Source organism: Lonchura striata, chromosome 18 (assembly GCF_046129695.1).
Source record: "Lonchura striata isolate bLonStr1 chromosome 18, bLonStr1.mat, whole genome shotgun sequence".
Lineage (NCBI taxonomy): Eukaryota > Metazoa > Chordata > Aves > Passeriformes > Estrildidae > Lonchura > Lonchura striata.
This window is the reverse complement of record NC_134620.1, coordinates 11,072,068-11,099,889: the sequence shown is the minus strand read 5'-3', so window position 1 is coordinate 11,099,889 and position 27,822 is coordinate 11,072,068. Positions and strand designations below refer to the sequence as shown.

Sequence of the window (27,822 nt, the reverse complement as noted above, 5' to 3'; positions counted from 1 at the left end):
CGCCGCTGCCCCCCCTCCCCGCCACCACCACCCCGCGACACCCACCCACCCCCCCCGCCCCGCCCCGCCGGGCACCGACCGCCGCCGCACAAAGGAACCGGGGGCAGCCGCGGTGTGATGCCCCGCGGGGTCGCCGCGCCGCCCCAGCTCAGCCGCGCCGGGTGGATTTGGGGTTAATTTATTTAAATTTTTTTTTTTTTTTTTTCCTCTTCTCCCCGGATATTTTTTTCGCTCTTCCTATTCCCCGCCCCTTTCCCCGCGGTGCTCCCCGCCGTCCCCCCCGCCCCGGGGCCGGGAGCCGCACGCTGGCCGCGCACGGGGCGGGGCGGGCCGCCGGCGGGGCGCGGGGCCGGGCGGGCGCCGCCGCTGCTGCTGCGCGGCCCGGGGGGGGCGGCCCGGCGCGCCCCGCAACGCAGCGCCCGCAGCCGGCCCGGATCCAGCTCTGACGGTAACGGGGGTCCGGGCACCGGGGAGGTCGGGGGGGGTGTTACCGGGCGGGGGCGCGGGGACCGAGGGGCTCCGCCGGTTCCCGGAGCGCAGCGGAGGCGGTGCCGCCGCAGCGCGGTGCCCGGTGGTGCCCGCGGAGCCGTCGCCGCCGGGGCTCAGCTCGCCCGTCGCTACCGGAGAGGAACGGGAACAACTTTTGGGTTTTTTTTGGTTTTGTTTTTTTTTTTTTTTCATCCGATTTTTGATTTTTTAAATGGCTTTTTGGGTCGCCTGACTCGTAAGTGGAAATAAAATATCCACGGGTGCCTCCAGGAGGAAAGCTGAGACACTTCCAGCGAGAGCCGACCGGGAGCTGCCGCCTTTGCTGCGACCCTTTTCTGCCCCTTTTCGCCTGGGGAAAAAAAAAAAAAAAAAAAAAAAAAAAGGGGTTTTCTCCTCCGTCCCGGGCAGGAAAGCGCCCGATCCCACCGCGACACCGGAGCGGGTGGTGGCAGAGCAGGACCCCGCCATGGACCCCGCGCCTGGTGTGGATCCCGCCGGTCACAAAGGAGAGGGAAGAAGGACCCACCCAGCGATGGTTTATTTAACACCCGTCTCCCTGGCTGCCTCCGCCGGGTCAGGAGGCTCTGCCGGGGAAAATCCCCTCTGGAAAAAGCTCCGCTGCGGAGGCATCATCCCTGTGGTGTCTTCTGGACCGTCGGCTCTGGGAATACGATTCACCGGGGACGAGGCATCGTGGTCCCCGAGAGCTCCTGGGCAGCACGGCTGGGCATCCACCGGGGCGGCCGCCGGCTCCAGCCGGGGACGAGCGAGCTGTGCCGCTTCTCCCGCTCGGTCCCCGGCAGAAATGAGGTGTTGCCGGTGCCAGCAGCTCTGAGCCCCGGCGTCCCAATCCAGCTCCGGGAGAGCCGTCACATCGTGGAGATTTAATGGCTGGAGAGGCAGGGCCTGGACGCAGCGAGCCGGCGGCACGGCACGGCACGGCACGGCACAGCTCGCTGCAGGGCACGGCTGCCACCGGGGCTCGGCTCCGGCCCTGCGGGGTATTTCCGAGGAGAGGCAGTGGCAAAGTTTTCCAGCCGTGCTTGGTGTTTGCCAAGGGATGAATTCATTGGCATTGGGCAGTGGTGGTTTGCCCGGCTCTGGTTGTCGGGATCTCCGCAGAGATGTTTTTGATACGTGTTTATGTGTGTGTGTATATTTATATATTTATATGTGCATCCTCCTGCTCGGGATGCTCTGGGTGAGGAGCTTTCATGGAGGGCAGAGTGGCCGTGGGGCTCTGCAGGAATGGGGACAGAGCCACGTGGCCCCTCTCTCAACAAGGAGCGTCCAGCGTCGTTCTCGGGATATTTTAGTGGGATTTGGAAGTTTTACCCCTCCTCATGCCCCTGCGGTGGGGTTTGACTGCCCGGTGTGCCAGTCGCTGGTCAGTGGCCACACACGTGCGACCCTGGCCGGCAAAGCTCTCACACCCAGGCGGTGGTGAGGTGGGAAATAGCCCTGGCAGAGGGCACCGGGCATTCTGCGAGGGGTTTTTCTTATGAAGGATCCATAAAACTTTAAAGAGTGACGGCGTGAGCCGGGTGCGGTCGGGCCGGGCGGCCTGGAAGCCGTGGTGGAAGGAGAGGGAAGCTCTTAGCGCGGTGCCTTCCTTCTGCTCACCTTGTGTGCAGAGCAGGGGATGGAAAAGCCATTCCCTGGGAGCAGGGCTTGTTTTCCCAGCTTCGGGAACAGCTTTCCTGCTGGTCTGAGGGTCGGTACCAGTCGGGCACGTTCTTGATGCCGGAGCAGCGCCGGCTGCGAGCTGGGCCCTGCTTCAGCCAAGCGTGTCGTTAAAAATTGCAATATCTCGGTGTGAATATTTACCCTCAGGCTGGAGCTGGGAAGCCCATGGAAGGACAACATGAGTGGCTGCTGCCAGGCTGCTGAGACCACGTCACCTTAGTTTATTAGCCCCTCTGGTTGTTTTAAGACTGAAATTCGTCCATCCCTGAGCCAGGCTGCGGAGGAGCGCCTTCCCTCCTGGGGCTGGTTTTTAATTGCAGCCTGCTGCCCTGCCCGGGGAAGGGCTCTGGCTGTGGGACCGAGGGTCCCACGACCCCACGGGGGTGATGCCCCCGAGCCGGGTGCCCCGTGCCCGCCGCCGTCCCGGAGCTGTCCCCGCTCTCCCCGCCGTGCGTGCGGCATCAGTGCCGGGCGTTTGCATCCCTGCCAGGCGGCGGAGTTAATTCCTGCCTGGAGCGGGTTTCCTGCGTGGCCTCAACTTGTGAGGGAAAAAAATCTGCGGTGGAACCGGGCAGCCCCCCGCTCCCTCCCCGGCGTGATCCTGCGGCACAGGGAGCGGTGGGCTCGGGAATGTGTGCGGGGAGCCAGCCCAGCCCAGCCCCCTCCGGCTGTGGGGGTACCACGGGCAGGGATGCGGGGTCCTGAGCATGGAGGGTGATGGCACAAGCCTCCTGTCCCCAGGGCTCCACGTGGGGACAGCAGGATGTGTGTCCCTGGGTAAGGTCCTTTGCTGGTGGTGTCTCACCCTGGGATGGAGGCAGTGTGTGTGTGACCCCCCCACGGCTGGGGATGCTGCAGCTGGCGGGGTGGGCCGGGGGCTGCACCTGCCGGGACCCCTCTCCCGGCCCCCGCCGGCATCTGTGCCGCCGCATGTCCGTCTGCAGCAGGCGCATGCATGCAAAAATAAGACATTTCTTCTTTCTCTTCTGCCTGCGCATTCCTCAAAAAGCTAATATTCATGAAAGGTAATTCAATCAAACCACGATGCCTATCAGCTAATGCAGCAAAGCTGGCGCAGGGGTGAGAATGGGAGCCAGGAACACAAAAGCCCTGTTTTATTACCTCCTGCTTGCCTGAGAATTGCTTTTCTCCCTCGAGTGAGCCGGCTAAAGCTGGCTTTATTATGTTAACCTATTTGCGTGTCAAGAGCTATTGTGCCTCTCTTTATCTGTGTTTGTATTTGCTCGATGCAGGGAATAAAAGGACGAGGCGAAAATGGATGGCTGGTCAGTGCTCCGCACTCTGGGGGCACTGATTGGTTGCTAAGTGATTTGCATCCCCGGTAATCGCTTTTATCTCGGAAGGATGTCGTGTATAATTATAAGCCTACTGACATCTTTTGAAATCTGCCTAATGGGTGTTTTTAATTTACATGGGAAGCAGGGGCTATTTGTGTTGCTCTGATTACAGGTTGGGCGAGTGTATGGGTTAAAATACAGATATTTCCATAGATGCAGTGCACCGGCAGGGATGAGGCTGGGATTTTTGGCAAGTCCCTGCTCGCCTAGGGATGAGTGGAAGAGCACAAGTCTCCGTGTGTGAGTTTGGGGTTTAATCCCTCAGCTCAGTGCACAGACTGTTGTGGTGCTGGTCCTGCGGCCATCCTGTGAAATACAACACGAAGTGGGCTCCTGGCTGCTGTCAGAGCCAGCTGGACCCCCAGGACCCCCTCTGCAGCCTGGGATGAGGCATAGGGGGGCTGTGCCACCGAGTCCCCACTCCTGCCATCTGTGCCAGCATGGGGCTGGTGGTGCTGATGGTGGTGGCACACGGAGCTGGCTGTGCCTGCGAGGGGACAGCCTGAGGTTCTTGCTCAGCCCCCCATGCAGGGAGTAGCTGTGGAAATGTTTTCTAGGGGTACCTGTGGAACCACCGAATCCCCAGCTGGGTTCACATGGGATGAGTTCACACAGCCACAGCAAATAAAGCTCCCGAGCACCTGTGCCAGCCCCGGGCACCTGCATCCAGCAGGATCCCAGCAGGGTGGCTCGATGGAGGTGCTGAGGCATCAGCAGACTCCAGGGTGATCTCCCCCTATTAGGGCCATTGGCAGGGCTGTGGGTGCCTGTCTGTGGGTGCTCTGAGACTGTCTCTTGTGTGTGCCTGGGTGCAGAGGAGCCGTGTGTGGGAAACATCCTGGCAGGAATGCTGGGCTGGCTGTGCCAGTGGCACGCTTGATTTCGTGTTTCTGTCTGTGCTGTTGGAAAAGCACTGCTCTGAGGTGCTCAGGTGCTGAGATGTGGGGTCTTGGGATTCCCCTAGGGCTCTGTGCACCGGGACTGGGTCACCTCAAACACGCAGAGGTCCTGAACTGAGGTTGATGCTGGTGGCAGGCAACCAGGGTTGGGCTGGGTGAGAGTGTGGGGCAGGTCACCCACAGGGACAGCTCCAGCCAGCTGCCTCCTTCCTCCTCCTCCTCCAGGAAAGGCCAGGAGTGAGCTGCAGGCACGTTGCAGCTCCCTCAGGCCGCGCACAAGGTGACCCCATCAATTTGCAGGGCTGAGGTGGCTCCGTAGCACACGGTGCTGCTGTTCTGAGCAGGGTGGGGTGCAGGGAAACACGGGGCATGGGAAAAGTTGATAGAGGAGAGCATTGCTGGACCCCACACCTTGGAGCCTGGGGTGCTGGGTCCCCCTGCACAGGCAACCCCATCTCATCCCATCCCATCTCATCCCATCCCATCTCATCCCATCCCATCTCATCCCAGCCTGTCCCGCTGGTGAGCGAGCGGCGCGGGCGCCGCTATTTATGGCTGGCTGTAAACAAACTCCCAATGAAAGAAAGTTAATGACCTGAGACTGACAGGAGCCTGCTGGGAGTTTTTATAGCCCCTGGGACTCCTTTTGCTAAAGAGAGAATACATCAGCGTTTTAACCCAAAACGGCGAGAGCCGCGGGGGCGAGGGGACGGCCTCAGCCTGGGGAGGTGTTTTGGAGGGGCTGGTGCTGGGTGAGGAGGGGGCTTTGGTCAGGGGACCTTGACTCTGTCTCCCTGCGTGGGACTGGGATGTGCAGCCCCTTTTTGAGGAGGCACGGCCCGGCGTGGGGGGCTCTCCAAGGCTTTGCCATCTGCCTCTTGTAGGTCATCTCTCTGCGCTCCAGGCAAGAGCGGGGGCTGGCTTAGTGTGGCTGGTAACCACACACTAATAAAGCCTTAATACCCTGCAGCGGGGAGATTTCACTGTCAGAGATAAATATTCATATTGCTTTCCAATTCAGCCTTGGCTGCACGACAAGGGCGCCGTGGGGGGAGACGGGAAGGCTGCAGTGTGGGGTGCTCCGAGCCCCGCTGGCTGCCCTGCCTGCTCCTGCCCGCCTGGTGTGTTTAATACCCTGCCCTGGCTAATTGTGGGGTGTGAATATCATGGCCAGGGCTCTCAGGGGACAGGATGGTGAGCGTGGCACAGGGTGCCCCTCTCCCCGTGCTCCCCGCCTCCTCCTGCGCCGCCGCCTCGCACACGCAGCCTCCATCTGCACGCGACGCTTGATTTACCGAGAAGAGCTGGCAGTTAAACCTGACAAATTGAAGGCAGTTTTAAGTGGTTCAGGTTAATTAATAGTCAGGGAAGTATCAATTTTTTTAAGGGATGCTCTTGGCTCTCAGGGAGAACTGGAGTTTGACTTTGCCTTTGGAAAGTAACACCGTCTGCATGGGTGGGTGCCCACGGGCAGGGGGATGGAGCTGGGCAGGGGGATGGAGCAGGGCAGGATGCTGAACTTGGTGTCACTGCTCCAGTTCCTGTCCCACAGCCTCACACTGCTGCTGGTATTTCTGACCCCAAGTTGCTGGTGCTGAGGGAATTGTTGGGACAGGGAGGAACAGGGCTGTCCACTGCTCATCTCAGTGTCCTTTGTAGCTCTGGTTGTCCTCTCTCCTGGGGTCTGTGCCATGGCTGCAGTGCCAGAGGGTGCAGCTGTGCCAGTAACCAGAGAGATTCATCCATAGCCGTGTGCAGTGGCACAGCTGGGTGGCTGCAGTGTCCCTGCTCCTGTGGGGGACCCGAGGGTGAGCAGCAGCTTTAACAGTTTCATGGGGGTTTATCCTGGGCTGGGACTGGGAGCTGATATGGATGAACTGGAGCAGCATCTGTTCCCCTTGGTTTCTGCACGCATGACCCCTGTCTGCACATCTGCCAAGCCTGGGAATGCTGAGATGGGGACAGATTTTAGAAACATCCCACTGAAAGAAAGTTAAGGTTTGTGTAAGGAGGAGAGGTGGCCAGGCTTTGAGTGTTTGCAGCACAGGAAGGCTCCGAGCTGTGTGAGAAAGTCTCCATGGCACAGGGACCTGAGCAGTGTCTGTGATTGTCACAGTGCCACAGGATGCCACAGGGGTGGGCAGCTCTGGGACCTGGCTCAGGGCTGTGTCCCAGAGCAGCACAAACCCTTCATCAGGCCATGTGCTCTGTCTTTCCCAGCACAGAGCAGGATGCAGGTGGAAGTGGTGGGTTTCCAGCAGCCCTAATTCTAGGGAATATGAGAGATTAAGGTTAGTGACCATTTTTTAACTCAATAAAGGGGAAGACAAGCTGGAGTCTGCAGTCCAGAGATATAATTAGTTCGCAGCAGTGGTGCTTTCTTGATTTAGCTTCAGAGAGCAGAACAAGACAAGGATGTTATACCCAATTAGCAATAACATACAGCCCGAGCCTCGCTAGGTGAGATAACAAGCCATTTTTATAGCTCTTCTTTACAGACTTTTTTTTTTTTTTTTTGGAAATAGAGGGGGAAAGAAGAAAGGGACCGAGTCTCGATTTCTTTTCATCAGGGAACAATTATTAGTGAGCTCAGAAAGCCCAAAGCTGAGTGATCTGTTGGCCAGGGCAGATGATAAAACAAATCAAACAGCTCAGAGCTGGGTTGAGGCCGTCTCTCCATCCAGCTGGGGGAGGCTGAACAGGTGACAGCCGTGTCCTTGCCAGGACACGGCCAAGGGCCACCCACGCACCGAGGCTTTGTGGCACATGGCCTGGCCGTGCTGCCCACGGGGACCTGCTGCAGGTGGGGTGGCCATGGTGTTCTGGTGGGTGACCCCGAGCCGTGTCCCCTGCATAGCCCCGGTCAGATGGCAGCTGCCGCCTGCCAGCGCCGCGGTCCCTTTGTATTACAGATCGATGGACATCGATTTTTCCTCCCATGTAAACCTGGCCGGGTCGGGTTTTTGAGCACGTCTGGCTCTGTGTCTGCCGTGGTCGGAGCAGCCCGTGCTTGTCCCCCATCCCACCCAGCTCCGGCTGGCCTCTGCAGCAGTGAAACTCAAGGACATGCAGAAAAACAGCCTTGTAAATAGTCAGGAAAACTCGAGTTCCATTAATCAGCTATTAATGACGGGCTCTGCTGTTCAGCGGGGTATTTGCAGCCTCTCCTCGCTCCCCAGGGCAGCAGCCCCAGCGCCTCCTGTGGAACCTGCTGGGGATGGGGCTGTGGCAGCTGGTTTGGGGCACCTGTGGGAGCAGGGTGGCCCAGTGCTTCCCTGAGCCTGGGGACACTCCTGCTGCGCAGGGGGCTCAGTGTGGGTGACATTCTCCCTCCTGATATTGCCCACCCTGCAACCACCCCTCCGATGGGCCAGAGCCTGGGGATGGATGGAGCAGGAGGCTGCTGTCCCCTCCGTGTCCTTCCTGTCCCCTCCGTGTCCTTCCAGAGTTTTACAACCTGACAGCCAGTGGTGTGGACCACTTGAGCTCATCCCACCCCACCCCAGCCCACCCGTGGGAGCTGTGCTGGGACATCCCCAGCTTGTCCCCACCGGGAGCAGTCCTGGAGCAGCCGCTCTCCGGGCTATTAACACCCCTCGATGATCATCAGCTCTCGTCGTAATCATTAAGACTATTAGAAAGAAATGTTGGCTCGCAGCTCGTGTCAGACTTTCCGTTCTGCTTTGCAAACGCGCACAATTAATGCCAATCAGGCGGGGGAGGCAGCCAGCTCCGATCCCGGCTGCTCCCGATCCCGCCTGTCAGCTCTCCCCATCCCGCCTGGTACATTTTCATACAATTGCTATAAACATCTGAGGGAAACTCCGTGTTCTGAGCATTGTTCTCTGTTCCTTTTAATTAGTCGGCATTCAGCGGCTCATCCGGCCTCCCGATCGGTAGGGAAAGTAGGGATTTGTAAAACAAATAGGGAAATCTGGAGAGATGCCTTATTTTCCCATTCAGTGGCTGGGTTAGGTTGTCTATGGCTAAATAAGAAAAACCTGTTTAATTTTTCTTTGTCTTTTTCTTCCTTCCCCTCCCGAGTTGCTTTCTCCCCACGAGGACACAGCCTGGTCCTTCTCCCCAGGGAACCCCAAAAGCAGGGTGAGCTTGGGAGAAGGAGGGGGAAGAGCTGGAATTACTTGGCCGGATGGTGGTATAATCCTTGTTACAAAAGTACACATCAATTATAAGAATTCCTACAGTAATCTTGGAAATCTATCTTTTCTGCTGAACCAGCTCATTAAAGAGCACCATTCATTTCCATCTCTCCGGGTGAGAAGGGTTTAAATCTCCAGAGCTTTGTGTTACCAAATAGACTGAGGGTGATGGACTCGTGTTAAATATTAAAAGAAAGAAGTTGATTTTTATTTTTTTCCCCTTTTTTCCTCCCAGACCGGCAGTGCAGATGAAGTGAAACGTAAGGAGGGGAGGGTGAGGGGTCCCTGCTGTGAGTGTGAGAAGCTTCCCCAGCTGTTGGTGGGCGACACAGGGCTGTGCTCAATGAGTGCCTTTGAGGACCCCCCAGTCCTCCCTTGGCCTGGGGATCCCTCCAGCGCTGGGGGAGGAGGGAGGGAGCGAGGGAGGTTTCCCCAGGCCACCCTGGCAAGCCCCTGAGCCTGCGCCGGAGCCGGCCGTGGCACAGGCAGGGCTTTTGTGTGCCGGCGGGGCAGTGGGCGGCTGCGGGGCGAGGGACGGGCACAGAGCCCCTTTGTGTGCAGCTGTGAGCAGAGCAGGATGTGGGATAAGGGCCCAGCCGTGGGGATGGGGAGCTGGTAGCCAGGGATGAGGAGAGGGTAGCCGTGGATGGGGAGCAGGAGCAGGGATGGAGAGCAGCGGCTGGCCGGGGTCGAGGGCGGCGCGGGGCGATGTGTGCGCTGTGCTGAGGCTCTGTGCAAACATGTTAATTTGTTTTCTTTCTTGCCTCGTCTTTCAGGGTAATTGGTTGCATTTGAAGCCTTTGTGAAAGCCTTTGATTATAGTAATTTCAGCAGCGCGATCTACCCTGGATTCCTTCCTCGGATTCTTTCACAGCTCCAGCACTTGGGGCTGTAATTACGGAGTGGAGCGCACCCGGCTGCCGAGTGTGGGGCAGCTGGACGGGGCACCATGGCCATGGGAGCACAGGGACTGTCACTGCAGGGACAATCAAACCCCTGGCATGAGGAAGGAGCGAGCCAGGATGGGACAGGAGCCGTGATGGGGAGCTTTGCTCTCTGCACTGCTGAGTTTGCTTGGTCTCAGCTGGAGATGTGGATGCTGCGAGTGCCCGTGGTGTGCTTGCCCATGCTGGAGTTGGCTCCTGGCTTGTTGGGGTCCAGAGTGCTTTTAGTTGGTGCTGCATGGAACCACTTGGCTTTTCTGCTGGTTGATCCCAGGTCTAAGCTAGAGCTGGAACTAAAGCCCACGAGCATCCCAAGCATCCATGTGGGCCAGCTCCCCCCACCCCCGTTCCCAATCCATGTGCAGGAGGAAGGCACGGCACGACTGTGTCAGATCAGTGAGGTCTTGCTTTGAGGAGCTGCTGCCACATTCAAGGGGCCACTCTGTACATGTCTGGCAGGACCTGGCAGATCCTGCCCGCCCGCTGTGCGCTGGCCCTGCCGGGACCTCGGTGCATGCAGCCAGGGCTGAGCCCTGCCAAAAACACCGACAGCACCCAGGCAGGGCCCTGACCTTTGCTAACAGGGCCACTCCCCCCTTGCTCCTGGCATTTTGTTCCCAGTCCCATGTAATGACCTTCTCGGCAGCGCCGTGCCAGCGTCTGCCACTTCCAATTACCCACGGCTGCTCGGCGCCCGCCGCAGCACGCGGGGTTCCTTCCTCCCCGGCAGGATGGCAGCAGGGCAGGGGGATGCTGCACTGTGATCCCTCATCCTCCGAGCCTGGGGAGCCTCAGGAGCCCCCCCGAACAGCACCCAGGGCTCTGGGTCCTGCCCTGGTGTGCTGGAGGCACTTGGCTTTCCAGAATCATTATTAACCTGTTCGAGAGCTGTTCCCGCTCGCAGCGAAAATAGATCTTTAATCTCTGCCCAAAATAGCTCATTTGACGAGAGGCCTCCTTAAAGCTGACACATAAATTTAACCAGGCCGCCCGAGTCCTGCACAGGGACGTCTGCAAATGCTCAACAGCACTTGAATTGTTGGGTTTTTTTAAATTCCATCGTTGCGGACACATCTGATACTCTATTTCTTCCATAGGGTCTTTGGAAGTGCTCAGGAGGTCATTTGCTGTGCCCTGTCCCAGTTCCTTTCACTCTGCTTGTGAGCAAAAGGTTATTTTGGGGTATTTTTTTATGTTGACTTGAACAGTCCAAGGGGTTTCTCCTTGGAGCTGCCACAAGAGAGCAGAGAGCTCATCTCTGGGTGGGATGGGGGAGACATGAGATGCTGCTGTAGGATGGCAGCAGTGAGGGTCCTGGTCCAGTTCCCTTCTGTCCCTGGAACTGTGCCATGGCTGGTGGGCTCTGTGCCATCCTGGTGTCACAGCAGCCTAAAAAAGTGGGGAAATGAGGATGCCCAGGGTGTCACAGCTCTGCTCCAGGGCTCACCCCAGCACCTTCCCAGCATTTCTACAGAGCATGGGCTGGGAGAAGCCACTTGGCTGCTCTGGGCCTCTCCCCCAGCCCCCCACAGTCCCCACATCCCAGCGAGACCCTGAGCAGCAAAATAATCACTTCCAGCATCATTATCCATCACAAACCCCAGCTTCCAATTTTAATCAGAGGAGCTGGTGTTGCTTTAAGATCTGCGGGTTTTAAAGATCACAAGAGGGGTTAGAGAAAATTACCCTTGACTCTTACATGCTAATGTAATCTCTAACCAGATCTGCAGCACTGCAGCTAAAATTGCTTTTTAGATTAACATTTAATTATTAACAGGGCCCCCTGAAAGGCCCGGGGCTGGAGCACACGGAGGGGAGCGGATTAGCCGGGCGGGATGAGGGAAGGTCGGGCGAGGGAAGGTCGTGGGGTGACCGGCGGCACCTTTGGTGACAAACTTTGGGTTTTATTTTACCTGATGCTCCCCGTGGTTCACAGTGGGGTCACCTTTCTATGCTCAGCCCTACAAGGAGTGAGTTGTGTTGCTGCACCCCCTCCACCCTAAATCTGGGTGGGAGATGGGTAATGGCAGTGCCAGGTAGCAGCACCAGCCAAAATCCCGCTCGCCCTACAGTGGGGTGGGAATCCACTGTGTGCAGAGGGGACTCCTTCCTCCTCTGGCACACCCTCAGATGGGAAATCAGTGTCCGTGCGACCAGTGGTGGGGTGTGGTGACAGGGAGCTCTGATGTCCTCAGGGCTGTGAGGAAGAGGAGCTCCTTGGTGGTGTGGTTGGATTCTCCTCCATCCGTGAAGGGATGAGGGACCGGGGTGTTCCCAGTTGTATTTTGGGTGTGCTCTGCACACCAGGGGCCAGTGGGGGTTTTTGCTTTGTTTCTCTGGTTGCTGCCAGCCTTGGCCTTGCCCCACGCTCTCCATGTGTTTGTCTGGCACTGTCAGGAGCCTCCCGTGCCTCTCCCAGCCGGAGTCACCCCTCACCTCCTGTCCTTGTGCCAAACCCAGTGCTGGCTTTTGATAGCCATGAGGGACATGGCCTTGGTATGACTCTTTGCAGCATCCCTGGTCCTGCCCCCATTTCCTCTCCTAACCCCAAAATCTCCCTTTTGATGGGCTTGCACCCTGATAACACCAGGGGAAGGATCTGGATGTGTTCCACCACAGCCTGGATGGTGTCCAAGACCTTGTCCCTCACCATCCCTGCCTTGCCACACAGACCCACATCAGGCTGAGACTTTAAAAGTTCCTTTTTTCTTTTCTTCCCCCTCCCGTCACATTTTCTTTTATCTAAATCCTCGCCTGCAAAAGCCTCTATCGACAGCTGCGCTGGCCTTATCTCGCAGGAGGGACCTTCGCAGGGCTCTCGGAGGAGATAAGCCCGATTTATCAGCTGCTGATGTCAGAGGAGGTGCCAAACCCTCCCATCACCGGGGCTTTAGACATAGAGGGTGGTGTTTTTTATTAAAGTCACAAAGACCTTGGGCTTATAAATAGTGTGGTGTCGAGATGGATTAGCTGGGTGTGGGGCAGGATGGAGTGGTGGGAGAGAGGAAGGAAGAGCTGTGGCTCCCCCATCCCTGGAAGTATTCAAGGGCAGGTTCCACAGGGCTTGGAGCAACCTGGTCTAGTGGGAGACATCCCTGTGCATGGCAGGGAGTGGGACAGAATGGGCTGTAATGTCCCAACCCAAAACATTCTGTGATTCTATGATGCCAGAGTTGTGGGATGTGGAGTTGGGGCTCCTGGGGGATCTTGCTCCAGATGTCCCCAAGGTTGTTGGTGGGACTCACTTTGCTGGATGATGGTGAGTCCACGTGCACAGCCTGGGCAGAGGCTGTGTGAACTCGGGGCGTTCCAGCAAAACTGCTGAGTGTTGCCTTCCCTGCCACGAAAGAGCCAGAGCAGCTTGAACTAAATCGGATCCTGCTGATTGGAATTAGTTCAAATGCAGATGGAGCTAACTAAGCCGGCGCTAAGCGTTGGACAGCCCAGCAGCGCCCAATTCCCATCAGCTGATTCAGGGGCTTTTCGGAGCGGCATTAGCGAAATGCCAGCGTGGCACAGATGCCCATTGTGCCAGGCGCCCACCCGCTCGCCCACGGACCCGCTGGGGCTCGGGGCTCGCGGCAGGGTGCCGGGGTGGACAGATGGACACTGTCCTGGGGTTGTGGCACCAGAGCCTTCCCGGTTCTGAGCGTGCCTGTGAAGGTGGGGCGAGGTGCAGCGGAGCTGTCGGAAAAATCATCTGGGCTGTGAGACACCGGGAGACGGGGGCAGCAGCAGGGTCTGAATTAATCTCTGGCTTTATTCGGTTTGGCGTGTGGCTCCCGCGCCTCTCCTGCCTGATGATCCCAGCCTGGGGTCGGGATGGCTCCAGGAGGGAGCTGGGCTCTGCAGAGAGCAGGGGTGGGGACAACCTGTGACAGTATGGGGGTGTCCCCAGGGACCTGCTGGAGCCTCAGCTCCCGTGACAGGCTGCATCCACACCCCACCCCGTGCCAGCACGTGGGTTTGGTGACACCCTGGGTGCTTCCTCCTCGCTCTCAGCCTCGCGTGTCCCAGGGCATCCAGCAGTGGCACGAGCCGCCCACGCCGCCCGTGTCTGCTGGGGACACGGGTCAGTGTCCCCGCCAGGAGCTGCCTCGGTGCGGGGAGCGGGTGACGTCCACCGCTAATCGTCCAGATGGTGACACCCGGCGGGACGCCAGCCCCGAGGTCACCGTGGAGATCAGGCTCAGGTACGGCAGGAGCCGGTGCCATCATCCATCTCCTGCACGGCCGTGGGTGCTTCGATCCAGGGCCACCCTTCAGGGACAGGCACAGAAATGGGGGTGAGGTCAGGGTGGCAGCTCCCATCATGGAAAATCCGGGCGCTGGGCACATTCCGGGGGAGCTGAGGCGCCGAGAGCGGGGCTGCGTAATGAACCCCGAGTCCCGGCGGGGAGAGGAGAACTCCTGGCAGTCAAGTGCGTTCAGGCTCTGAATAAGAAGCACTTCATTCTCTTTTCAAATTGTATAATTTCTGCCTGATTGTAATGGCATATTTTAAAATTACCAGAAATCGAAGCCAGAAAATGGATACGGCTGCTTTTTACTGCGAGCTGCGTTAACAAAGGATATGTAATGCATGAAATAAAAACACCTCCCTACCCCCCTCCTTTTTTTTTTAAGACAGTAATAGGAGAAAATTGGTTTTGAAACTGAATAAAAGTCCCTTTCAGAGGAAATCATTTCTTTCAGGGTACCTTTGCTGAAAGTAAAATAGTGAATAATGAAAGGTGGTTACATGATTGTCTTTCATTTAGAGAGCGCGAGGACAGATGGAATCTGGGAGAAATGCACGATTGGAATAATTGCATGGTAACAAGGCGCTTGTTGTGAAATTAGTATCTTAAGAAAGTAGTGAAAAAGGCTTTTACTCATGAATACTTCATTATTAGGAGAAAACAGCACAATTTGGGTTCTCCAGACACCTGCTCGGTATTAGATGACTTCCTCCCCTCCTCCTCCTCCTCCTCCTCCTCCTCTTCCTCACACCTTTTGCTGACAAATCTCTCCTTGTCGCTGGTTTGCTGGGGGAGTCAGGGTGAGACCCTGAGCCTGATGAACCCAGCTGAGGCATGGACAGCCTGTGTGGATCCCATCCTGAATTATCCCAGAGCCTGGCACCCCCTGCCTGGTGGAGGGCACGGGGCAGGAGCGAGCCCATGGTGGATACGAAGGTGTTTTGAAGGGTGACATTTAAACCAGCAGAGCTTGGAAAGCCCCAGGCACGGCTCGGGGAGCATCAATCCATGCTTTGTTTCCTGGTGCTGATGGTCACAGGCTCTGCCAGAGGCCACCACGTGCCTGAGGCCACCACGTCACTCCTCTGCACGCCGGTGCCAGCACTGGGACATGTGGGAAACATCCCGGATGGCTGCAGGTGGGCACGATTCCCCCACAACGGAGAAGATGGAGTGATGTACCCAGCAGTGATGCCCATCCATGATGTCCAGCTGTGACCCCCAGCCATCAATAAACCTTCAGCCAGAGAGCAGCAGCGCAGGAGCTGAAATGCTGGCAGATGGGCACCACGCCTGCTTTTCTGCTGCTCCTGCCCACGTCTCCCTGCCCTCTCCGAGTGGGAATATCACTCCCTGCGCCAGCTGGAGCAGTGGGAGGGTGTCAGCAGCAACTGGTTATAACTCGGGGCCCCGGCGGCGGCTGGGGAAGGATGTACAATGAGCAGCACCGCGGCGGCAGCGACTTTGGCCTGACCCCTCCAGCTTTTGTTGAGCAGATTTTGATGCCAGCTGGGAGCTGGCGACAGATCCCAGGACCCCGAGTGAGATGTTAACGCTGTCTTTCCCCAGCCTTGGCCGGGGTCACTCCCGGCTGGCACGCCGGCGGAGCGGTCTGGCACCGCCGCCACGCCCCGGCTCTGCCACATTCCCGGTGGGAAGGGTGGAAAGCTCTGCAGGAAGCGCAAATCACCTGCTGAGACCTTCATCTTTATTTTATATACATCCCTATTCATTCCAGGCTCCGGAGGAGCGAAGGCACTGAGTGCTGGGGAGCTCCTGCCGGGTGGGCACCGGGGTGGTGGCAGCGGGTGGCAGGTCCCTGGCTCACCGTGTGTCTCCTCTCTCACAGGGCACGGGGTGGCAACGCCCGCAGGGAAGCCCGGACCATGCTGGCCTGCCTGCAGAGGACCCAGAACCCCCCAGCCCAGCACCTCCCCTGCCCCAGCAAGGCGCTGGAGCCACGCAAGTGTAAGTGCCCGGGGGCGGGCGCCCGCTTTGATGCTGTTTCCCTTATTGAAAAAGACATTTATTTAACCGATAATTAAAAAGAGCAGGAGAAGCGGGGAGGAGAGGGGGAGGAAGGAGCCAAGATAAGCAAATTAAATTGGGTTCTGTGGTTGATAAGTCCAACTTCAGCAAATGTTGCAGAGCTGCCTGGGAAGCGTGGCGGCAGCAGAGGATGGTGCAGTCGGCCCCCCAAACCTCCCCGGCCCTTCCCCCCCTAATTACTTTCCCCGTTTGTGCTGCAGCTCGCCTTCCCCAGGAGCTGGCCTTTCAGATAAGCTGTAAACTAGTTACATTAAAATGGGATCCAAAAGGTCACTCCAGCAAAGCACCTGTCTCTCCCAGCCTTTGTCTCTCAATCCAAACCGTGATTAAATGTATATTTAATGAGCCTGCTTTAGGCAGGCGTGTTTGACCTCCCCGGCTGGGAAAGACGCATTAAGATTCTCAAGTGATGAATGTGTGTTTTAAAGAGGGGAGTGGATATTTTTCTGCTGGTCTCAGTTGGATTTTTAAACATTGCCGGCTGAAGACAAATCAGCTGCTAAAGCTCTGCTTGTTAGGCTGTGACAGCCCCCGGGTGTTTGTTTAATGAGCTGGATTTTCCTTTTTTTTTTCCCCTCTACCTGGGCACCCTGAGCAGCCAGGTGAGCTGGGCATGGGGTTTGGGCAAGCTGGGCATGGATTTTGGATGATGCTCAGCCTCCCTGGGGACTCCAGCATCACTTCAGCATTGCACTGCCAGTCAGGAGGGTTATTTATCCCTGGAAGTTCTTTTATCCCTGAAACTTATCCCTGGAAGTGTTCATGGCCATGTTGGACAGGGCTTGGAGCAGAAGGTGTGCCTGCCCATGGCAGGGTGGGGGAAGTGGGTGATCTTTATGGTTACTTCCAACACAAACCATTCTGGATTCCATGATTTTTTGTGTGAAGCACAGGGAATAGGACACCCAGACCAGAGGTGGGGTTTTGGTCACAGGTGTCACAGTGCAGCTTGCACTGCACTGGACCCTGCTGTGCCTCCCAGGTCTCCTCCTTAATGGTGTCTGGAAGGAAAAAGGATGCTGCTCTTGTAAAATTATTTGTAATCCATCACGCCTGAGCATCGCGGCGGCGCAGGGCTGGCCAGGGGTGTCCAGCTCCTGGAGCACCTCGTTGCCATGGAATAATGAGCTCAGCCATGCCCACATGATCTGAGACCCACGGGCAGGATGAGCCTGACGGGGTTTTCTGGAGACTGGAGGTGTTCAGTCAGCATCGAGAATCTCTGTGTGAGCTCGTTGTGATTCTGAGGTCAGGATACACCTGCTGGTCCCCATAGCATTCCCCGGATGCAGCTCAGAGCTAAGGACCGTCTCAGCTCATGGAACAAAGCCCAGAAGCACCTTCTTGCTGGGAGGCCTGGTGCTTTTTACCATTTCCACCCTGCCATAGGTGCTGAAATAAGAAGGTTTGGGAAGCAGGAGCCCTTATGTGGTGTCACATATGGTGCCGTGGGTGTGAGAGATGCAGATACAGCTGTATCCTCCTGGATACAGCTGCCTGTGTCTTGGGAAGGTCCCAGCCCCAGGGTCCCAGTGGTCCTGGAGTTGTGCCAGTGGGATGAGGGCAGAGTTTAACCCCAGCCCCAGACCCTGGCAGTGTGGGGTTCCCAGGAGACAGAGTTTTTGACTGGTCTCAGGCAGGGACTTTACTCACCTGAGATCTCCAAGGGACTCGTGTCCCCTGGGATGGGTGGCACAGCCAAGCTCCTGCCCAGACCCCCATGCCACGCTCTCCACCCCCTGCCACCAGCCAGGTCACCTTAATCAAAGTTTAGCTGCCCGTGTGTTTCCGCTCATTACGGGCAAATCCTGCACGTCTCGCTCCTCTCTGCCTCCTGCCAGCGCAAATTAAATTGCAGGTGACATCCAGGGCCACGCATCTGGCTTGGAGCACAATTTTCCCTTCCTTATTTATGGCACCTGTGGGAAGCGCGGCGGAGGGGCCGGGAGCTGCCGCCGCCACCGGAGTGCCCGCGCGGGGAATCGGCGCGGAGAGCGCGCTCTTCAAACCAGGCGCAATTTAGAAGTGCCTCTGATTACTTAATTTGCTCCTGAGTATCTCAGTAATTATCTTTATGGGTCTTATTTCTGTCCTCTGGCATTGTTTCTGTCGATATTAAATGAGTCTGGCTCTCGGCACATTGGCCGTCTGGCCCGGCACCACTGTGAAATCCTATTATCCTGTTCGTGCTGCTGATTAATTTTGGTATTAATTTCACGTAAAAGGTGAGCTGACTCATTTTCCTGCCCGTGCAGGGAGCTGCTGGCACCTTCACCCCCCAGGCCTGCCCCTGGCCTTTCCTGCTGTTTGTTGTCCCCCCATCTCCGTGCCCCCCACATTGGTGTGGCTGCATCCCAGCGGGCCCGGAGCATCCCAAAAATCCATCCTGACAGAGCTGGAGGTGACTTTGCTGCTGTTGCCAGCAGTATTCCCAAGGCTGTTCCATAGGAACCAGCCTGGCATGCCTTGAAGAGGATGCAGGAAGGTGCCAGAGCCCTTCCAGCCCTGCCTGTGCCTCCCTCCTCCAGCAGAGGAGCAGAAGCCTGCAGAGCAGCAGCATCCTCAGGAAAATATCACGTCCAATTAACTCCAGCAGCCTGGTCCCTTTTGATTTTATCCGGGGCGCATTACAGGAATCCTGAGCTTTATTTAAATTATAAATCAAATAATGCCCCTCTCAGCTTGGCCAAACTCTTTGCTGCTCCCACTCTCAAGCAGTCACGGAGCACTGGATGATATTTAATGAAATATTAACTTTCCACATGCCCTCCTCCAGCCAGCCTGGGGCTGGGAGTGTGGCAGGGAGCAGGATGTGTCCCCCTAAAGGGGCTGGGAGCCACGGAGAGTTCACAGAGGTGAACCTCATGAGCATGCAAGAAAGATAGAGAGGGCTTATTTACAAGACCGTGGAATGGCAGGATGAGTGGGAATGGCCTCACACTGCCAGAGGGAAGGGATACATGGGTTTTTGGGAAAAAATTCTTCCCTGTGAGGGAGGTGAGGTCTTGGCACAGGGTGCCCAGAGCAGCTGTGGCTGCCCCATCCCTGGAAGTGTCCAAGGCCAGGTTGGATGGGGCTTGGCGCTACCTGGGATAGTGGGAGGTGTCCCTGCCTGTGGCTTTGGGTGGCACTGGATGGGCTTTAAGATCCCTGAGACCCAAACCAGCCTGGGGATTCTTTCACCACCCACATCCTGAGGGTCCCATGGGAGCTGCCACCTCAGCCCCACGGGGACAGTGTGATAAATGGCTCTTTGGGGGTGGCACAAACCCTTCTGGGGCCCATCTGGGTATTGAAACACCCACGAGGGGATGGCCCTAATGAGAGGTGATGGCCAGGGCTCCCTGCCAAGGACTCAGCTCCAGGGTCACCCACAGCTCTGCCTGCACCTGTGGGGACTCTCATCAGTGATAAACCCCTTAATTGCACACGGGATGAGGCTCCATTTAATGTCCTCTCGTTACCCAATTCTGCTTGTTCCAAGGGCATTTTCATTAGAGTGGCTGCAGCGAGGCTTTGCTTTTGTACACACCCATAAAATATCATTTTAATTTCATGAGGGGTTACACATGAGTGAAGTAAGATTAATTCTTTCATTTTCAGTTTCTGGAAGGGATCGGTTAATGATGGTTCTGTGTATTTATATACGTGCCATAAAAAGGAGTTCAATTAACTGCTGGGCCCAAAATGTGCTGTTGACTTTGCACTTTCCCTGCCAGGAATTGCTGCAAAAACACTTTTCCATCGGTCATGTGTGGGGATGGAGGGTGAGGTGGGGCTGCTCAGTGCCCATCTCCTGCCGGGTCAGAGTCCTGGCTTTGGGGTGGGCTTGGTTGGTAATGGTGCAGTGCAGGAGGAGGTTTGGTTTGTGTCCAAATTTCCCAGGACTGTGATGGTCCATTGGCCACTGAGCAGCTTCCTGGGCACTGGCAGACCCCAGGATGGGGCACCCTGCTTTGGAGGTGCTCACCCTACTCCCCTTGGCAGGTACAGAACCCATGTGTTAAATTAATTCAAATATTAATTGGCTGTGGATGAGTGAGCAGAGGGGGCAGCTGGGTGAACTGCAGGGCCAACAGAGGTGGTGGAGTCTCAGAGTCTCTTGGAGGCTCTGTGGTGAAATGGCATCAGAACTTCTGAAAGGTGGCACTGTGACAGCACTGGGGTGGTGCTTGTGTTGGGGTGGCCTCAGGGCTGTGCTTGGGCACTGTTGGGTGACATATAGGGTGACATTAGGGCAGTATTGTGGCAGCATCATGGTGGTGCTGAGGTGGCATGACATTTCCCCCCTCGCACAGCCCCCTGAATATCAGGCTAGCCCAGAGGTCCGAGGCTGTGAGGGGAGGAATATCAGGAGATGGCAAAGATTTCCAAAAGAGGCTCTTACCCCGATATGTTGGTTCAGCTCTCTTTATTCTGTGATGTCCACGTGGAGAGCGGGGCAAAAAGAATGAACAGGGAATGTCAGGGGTCTGTACAGACTTTGGACAGGGTGGGCTTCCCTGGCTCTCCACCAACCCTGTCGGGGCAGGAAGGAGGGTCCAGGGTTATCTGATCAGAGTCACAGGGTCCCGGGGAAGGGGAAATAGAGTGCCCATGGGCTCACTGTAACACCAGCACTTGAGTATCGTGATGGTGGCACCGGGGTGGCATTGGGGTGACACCAGGCTGAGAGCGGGACAGCATCAGCCCGGCTTTGGGGTGGCACCAGGGCATCCTGGCGCGGTGGCACGGTGGCTGTGGTGGCACAGAGCACGGTGCCTGTGCCGGGCTAATACCTCGTGGAGGAGACAAATGGGAAGTGACACGTGTGTGTGTAGACGGGTATTTGCGGTGACGCTTTGACTGCAGATAATAAAGTGCTCGCCCCGAGGTGATCCAATTCAGCAGCCGCCTCGGCAGAGCCGCGCGCGCGACGAGGGGGAGAAGAAAGGGGAGGAAGAAAGGCCCGTCTGAAATGACATGTCAGCCTAAAAAGGGAACGCGTTAACGGATGAATATCTGGGGACGGCGAGCCCGGCGCTTCCCTTTGTGCTTTGTCATGAATTTTGTTGTCTTTGCAGATTCCGGCGCTGCCGCGCGGGGTTTGCCACCTACGGTTATTCAGATGGATTTCTCCCGCTGTTATTGCTGGAGTTGGTTTAATTTAAGCCCCCTCCGGAGCCGGGGCGGGTTTGTCTCTGCTCCTGGCACCCGGGGATGCTCCACGCCGGGGTCGGGGGGTCCCGCAGTGGGGGCTCTGCCGTGGGGACACGGCGGTTTTGGGGACAGCGCGGGGAGCTGGTCACGGGTGGTGCTGTCCCTTCAGGGATGGGGAGGGTGGGCAGGGACCCCCCATGGCATCAGCACCACCCACCCTGGGGACACTGTCACCACAGAAACCGCCGCTCATGCGGGGTGGGAGGGCTGGGGGATGTGATGTGGCAGCCACCCAACCCACCCGGAGTGGGGAGCGCACGGTGCCCGCGGTCCCCCTGCCCGGCAGCACCCAAAATCCATGTGGCTCCTCTCCCCATGCACCCACCCATTGGTCACCCTGGTCTGGGCAGGGCAGCGTCCCCCAGCCACCCCCCGGCTCCATCTGGGACCCCCTGGGATCTGCCCTGCCCTTGGCTGCCTCCCAGGTGCCAGCTGTGCCAGGCTCTGCCCTCCAGGGCAGCCAGATCCTGCCAGGCAGCTTTGCTGCTTGGGGCACAGACCCAAAACTTGAAGGACTGTCTTGATTTGTTAAATGTAGCAGCTTTTGTTTGTTTTCTTCAAAGTGTTTTCCAAATATTGAGGTTTCTTCCAAGTGTTTTGCAAATATTTAGGGTTTAGCTTTTAAAAAATCTGTTCCCAGTTTGGCAGGCAGAGAAAAAGGGAATTTTTTGTTGCTTTTTGAAGCTTTGAAGGCATTGGGATCGCCTTGCTGCAAGGGGAACAGGGATCCTGGTCCCAAAGCTGGGAACAAGCTCTCTGCTCTCACAGAATTTAATTCATTTGGAGGCTGCAGCACTATTATTTTTTAATAAGAGCCATTGCCACGGCTGCTCAGGTCCCCAGTGTGCTCCTGCCTCTGCCTGGCATCGCTCCCCTTCCCACCCCTCCTGCCCCTGTGCCAATTAAAAATCCTGCCTGATTGCTGCCCTTCTGCCCTGCCAGCTCAGAGAGGCCGGGCAGGAACAAACCAGGAGCTCAGGGCTGGAAATGCCAGTGCTGTTCTGGAAGAGGGGCAGGGATGGAGGGTGAGGATGAGCAGGGAGGGTGAGGTTGGGTAGGATGCTCAGGGCTCCAGGAAAATGCCCTTTCCCAGGGGGAATGTGGCAATGGGACCACGTGAAGACAGAGCTGAGGCAGATGCTTCCCTTGAGCTGCTTTTTTGGGGTTGAGCCCTCCATTGCAGCTTTTTTTCCCATCTGAAAAAGGGGTGAAAAGCTTTTTCCTTTGGGACCACGGGGAAGGCGAGGCCCATCCCCTGCTCGGGGAAGCTTCCAGCCCCACGTCGCCTTCGGCAGCTTTATAAAGATTCCCTGCCGAGATTACTTCTTTCATTTATTGCAAAATATTGTAGCGCCTTCGATGTGTAAAAATAAGGATTGTCCCATCTTATCTCAGAAGGAATGGGGGGGAGGGAGGGAGCAGCACTTGTCTCTCGTGCTGCTGTTAACCAGTGAGGTGCCGTGTCCTGCCACGTTCCTGAGGAGTCCTTGCTCAGGGCTGTGGTGCTGCTGGTGCTGATCCCCAAATTGTTCCTTCTGTGCACCCAAGGGATGCTCCCCATCCCCTTCCAGAGCTGGGCAGCTGCCAGGCAGTGCAGTCTCATGGGAATTAAAGGCACAAATTACTGGTGCCTGTGCTCATCCTCCTCCAGGGAAGAGGGAACCCAGGCAGGGAGGTTGTTCCAGCATCACCTGGGGGTCACACAGGCACCTGGGCTGTGGGAGCAGAGTGGAGCTTCCTTCTGTGTGCTGAGTGTCCATCCTGCCCTGCCTGGTCTGGAGCATCCTTCCCAGTACCCAGCATCCTTCCTAGCAGTGAGGATCCACTCTGTCCTTCCTGGTTCTAAACATTCCTCCTGATCCTGAACATCCTTCCCAGGACTGAGCATCCTTCCTGGTCCTGAGCATCATTCCTCTCCTTCCTGCTCCTGGGCATCCTTCCTGGTGCCATTTTGATCCCACAGCTGCTTTAGCCAAGCAGACCCTTAGCTTAGCTTCCCTTCCCTCCTTTCTTCCCATCTTCCTTTATTTTCCTAGACCTCGTGGGCTGTGGCTGCAGCTGGGCATGGTGTGGGAGTCCCTGGGGACACCAGGGATCAGTGGAATGTAGGGGATGCAAGGCATGTGTGGGGGATGTGGGCGATGTGAGTGATGCCAGCAGCAGGTGGGCACATTTGAGGAGGTTTTGGGAGGGGTTTCTCCCACCTCTCCCACCCTTCCTGCAGACATCCCTGGTCCTTGTTGGACATTTTGCCTCATCCTGCTGCTCCAGGCACAGCAGGGCCAGAGCTCCCTGCTCCATAAACCAGAGGTTTATCCTGGACCGCAGCCCCAGAGGGGTTTAGGATTTACATCTGTGTCTGGGACTGGGTTTGGTGGCCAATTTGCTAAAGTAAAAAGTTGTTTAGCTGGAGGCATAATCTCATAAGCCCATGCTGCCATTAGCTGGGGTCTCCTCGCTTCCTGGCTTTCCAATAATGCTCCAAGCAGAAGCTCAGAGTAATATAAAAAGCCATCGGATTATTACTGCGGGCGATGCATTTTCCATTTACAGTAATAAAATACTGAAGAAACAAAACAATTTAAAATTCCAATAAAATTCAAACCAAATCTTTGGCTGCTGAGCAGATTCAATTATTTAGCTGTTATTGAGTGCAGGCTGGAAAAATAGAGCAGGTCAGGGAGGGAAGGGGAGCTGGGGGGGTGCCAGACGCATCCCATGGGAATGCCAGTGAGGGAGGGAGCTGGGAGGGAGGCAGGGAAACATCTGGGAGGAGGGGCAGTGGCTGGGCTGGGTTTAGGGGTGGCAAGAGGTGGTGATGGCTGTGCTGGCATTCCCAGCCCTGCAGGTTGACTGCCGTGGCAGGCACAGTCTCTTCTCTTTCAGGATTTTTCATAGAGGAGCACAGAGGAAAGAAAGAGAAAACAATTTTCTATTTCTGCTCCTTGTTTTTCCCATGTGGAATGTGTTTGGAGAATTGTTTACCTGGGGTGAGTGCTTGGTTGGATTCTGGTGAGGTTTTGGTTATCCCCGTCAGGGAACCGTGGTGCTCGCAGGTGACGCCACCCCCTTCCCTCCCTCCTGCAGCAGCCCCTTGGTTTTTTAATATTTTTTCCTCAGAAAGGAGCATTTCCACAGAATGGGCTCATTAGGGATTCTGTGAGTGTCACCAGCTAATTAGTGTCATGTTATTTGAGTATTCACGATGCTGCCACCTCCAAGGACAGTGGTGCTGGCATGAAGGGGAATGCAGATGTGCGTGCTGTGCTGTTCTGTTCCGTGCCATGCCATTCCATGCTGTGCTGGGCAGAGGGGTCCCGTTCTCAGCCCCCTGCACCCACTGGCTTGGGGGGTGCCCATGCCCAGCAGAGCCCACCATGCCCCCCTCAGTGTGCCCTCACTGCCCTCTGGCTCTGCAGGAGCTTCCCAGAGGCCGGAGGCTCAGTGCTTGGGATGTCCTGGTGCCACACGTCCTCACGTGTCCTGCTGGAGGGAGCTGCTGGTGCTGTTCCTCCTGTGTTCCGACAGCTCCTCTAAATCCTCCTCAAAGGCGCTGGTTTTAATTGGCTTAATACACTCGTTAATAACAATGTCTATTTAAGACACCTGTAAAAAGCCCATAACATCAGCTTAATGGGAGCAATGGCTGGCACAGGCTGCGTCCTGCCTGGGCAATTACTGCCCTGATGGAGAGCATGGGGAGCAGCCACAGCCCCACTGCAGTGTCCCCCTGTGCTGCTGGGAGCAGGGGTGATGTGGAGAGTCACAGATCCCAGGGCATCCCTCCCACTGAATCCTGGTTTTAACCAATGCCTGGTTCATCCAGGTGTGTCACAGCCATGGGAATGTCACTCAGAGTGGGATTGGCACAGGCAATCCCCTCACAGGGAATGTGGAATGTACCCAGAGGTGCAGCTCTTCCGTGGTGACTTTGCCACCCAGGATGTGGTGGCATCAGGGAGCAGAGTGCTCCAGGTGCTGCTGGGGGGCTGAACTGCCTGGGGAGGGTGGGCCTCCCCAAACCCCCCAGTTTTTCCATCTCTCCCTTGCAAAACCTTCCTCTGGGCAGGCACCAGGTCTGGCATTCCCAGTGTGCTGTAGACATCCCTTAGCAGGGCTGGGAATTTTGGGAACCAACCATCATTCCCATGTGCCGACGTGTATGTGCATGTGCCCGGGTGCGTGTGTGTGTGTGTGTGAGAGAGAGTGTGTGTGGAGATTTTAAACACCTAATTTATTCCATCTATTAGATAGATTTTGTAGATTTAATCATTTTCACAGTTGGTGGCTCATTGGATACTCAAGATAAACTCCAAATGAAAGTATAATGGGAACGACAAATGAGTTTTCACACCAGAATGGCAGAAACTTGCTCAGGAAAGAGTTTGAAAGGAACAAAACTATATACATATATAATTTTTTTTCTGCAGTGGCTTTTGCTGACTCCAGTAGGTTACCACAGTTAATTTCACCAGTTTTGTTCATCTGTAAAATTGCATAAAAGTGACATTTTTGTGCTCATTATAGGAACTGCTGATTTATGGCTGGTAAATGCAATGCTTTTCCATTTTTGGTGAGGTTCTCGTAGCAGCGCAAAGCACCCATGAAATTGCTTGTATAATGTAGTTTAAATCCAATCTCAGAGAAAGATTCCCCCGTTGGGTAAAGTGACATTTCCATTCTCCACACCGAGTTTATTTTAGGCCACTTACAAGTGACTCCCGTCAGCGGGAGGGGACAGCTCGGTGCCGTGACCTGGTTTCTGGCGGGAGCGGGTGGGATGGGGCCGGGGGAGGACGGTGCTGGGGTGCTGGGTCCCCTCATCCTGGTGGCACTGGATTCACCCCAAGCTTTGCTCCCGCAGGCGAGACGGCCCCCATGCATTCCCCGCGCTACCCCAGCCCCGCCGAGCTGGACGCCTACGCACAGAAGGTGGCCAACAGCCCGCTGACCATCAAGATCTTCCCCACCAACATCAGGGTCCCCCAGCACAAGCACCTTAACCGGACGGTGAACGGCTACGACACCACGGGGCAGCGGTACAGCCCGTACCCCCTGCACGCCGGCGGCTACCAGGGGCTGCTGGCCATTGTCAAAGCCTCCGGCAAAAGCGTGGTGAAGAACTCGGAGGGGAAGCGGACTAAGCTCTCGCCCGCCCAGGTGGGCGTCGCTCCCTACCCCGCCTCAAGCACTTTAGCTCAAGGTCCCTCCTGCGCCGCCGGGCAGCTGAGCTACCACGGCGGCCAGAAGCAGCTGGAGGGTCCCGTGCCCCCCAACGTGACGGTGGCGGCCTCAGTGCTGCCGCTGGCGGGCAGGAGCCTGGCCCTGCCGCCCTCCAACCTGCCCTCCATCCAGAGCATCATCTACCAGATCAATCAGCAGTGCCAGGCGCAGGGTGCCCAGCCCAGCTGCCCGGCCGTCGTGGCCACCCACCCCAGCCCGGCCAAGCACGGCGCCTTCGGCCCCGGCTACGGCGGCACCGTCCTGCCCGAGTGCCGCAAGGGCGCCGAGCTGGCGCTGGGCTCCAACCCGGCCGCCGCCCTGGGACCCAAGGCGGGCGTTTACCCCGAGGGCATGGACTACCTGGTGTGGCAGCAGAAGCAGCAGCAGCAGCACCTGCGAATGTACAGCGGGGGCAGCGGCGGCGGAGGGGCTCTCAGCAAGTCCCCCGAGACGTGCGCGGGCGCCTCGCGGCCCTACGGGCTGGGCGGCGCCGCCGACAAGGTGAGCTCGTCCCCCTTGAACTGCATGCACGGCAACTTCGCCGTGGGGCAGTACTTCGCTCCCCCCTGGAACAGCATCCTGGTGACCCCCAACAGCGACTGTTACAACCCGCCGGAGCTGGGGGCCGGCCCCCGTGAGCTGGGGGTGCCCCCGGCCGAGGGGCTGCCCAGCAAGACCCTCTGCAATACCTCCATCCTCAGCAGCAGCCTCCAGTCCCTGGAGTATCTCATCAACGACATCCACCCGCCCTGCATCAAGGAGCAGATGCTGGGCAAGGGCTACGAGACCGTGTCTGTGCCAAGGCTCTTGGACCACCAGCACGCCCACATCCGCCTGCCCGTCTACAGATAAGGGACCGATGCTGCTCTTCCCAAACCCAGGGCGAGGACTTTGGCGCCGGCTGCGGGTGCCGGACCGCGGCAGCGAGGGCGGGGGGACAGGGAGGGGGACGGGGGGCCGGCTGCCGAAAGGGCTCCGGGGACGCCGGGGTCCCCAGACTGGACACACCCACGACCCGCTGGAAGCCGAGGCCGAAGGACCGCTTTGTCTATATAGCTCAGAAATCATTTTATCTCCACGAATGTGAACAGGGAATTGCTACGAGTTGCTGCTATCCGGGGAGGGGAGGCTCTGCCGTGCCGGCGGTGCCCAGAGCGGGGCAGAGCCCGGTGGGGTCGCGGCCGGCCCGGAGGCTCCAGGGTGGCTCCGGGAGGCTCCGTGGTGGCCGGTGCTGACCTGGCAGCTGTCCAGGAGGTTCCACTGTGGCCTGTCCTGGCACGGCAGGGGCTGGGAGGCTCCGTGGTGGCCAGTGCCAGCCTAGTGGTGGCCGGTCCCAGCCCGGCGCGTGGCCGCAGGGAGCTGGCGCCTGACCTGTAGCTGAAGTCCGTAACTTGCACTGCTTTGATTAAAGCTAATAACTGGGGACAGTCTGGAGGCTATTTAAGAAAAACACTTGAAAACTTGAACAGATTTTTTTGGTTTTTTAATTTTATTTTTTTTTTTTTAGTTGACTAGGCTGTACATCTACGTGTTGGCTGCTACAGAGTCTCCTCCTACCCCTCTTCCTCCTCATC

At 57.1% G+C, this 27,822-nt stretch overlaps 1 protein-coding gene across 1 annotated transcript; it reads left to right on the top strand.

The window, feature by feature from the left end:
* Nucleotides 1–392: 392 nt before the first annotated feature.
* Nucleotides 393–27,129, top strand: FAM222A (family with sequence similarity 222 member A). The gene is made up of 3 exons (XM_077787310.1): nucleotides 393–448; nucleotides 15,627–15,745; nucleotides 25,890–27,129. Exons 2-3 carry the CDS (start codon nucleotides 15,664–15,666, stop codon nucleotides 27,098–27,100), a joined length of 1,293 nt encoding a protein of 430 aa, XP_077643436.1. The 5' UTR covers nucleotides 393–448; nucleotides 15,627–15,663; the 3' UTR covers nucleotides 27,101–27,129.
* Nucleotides 27,130–27,822: the final 693 nt, after the last annotated feature.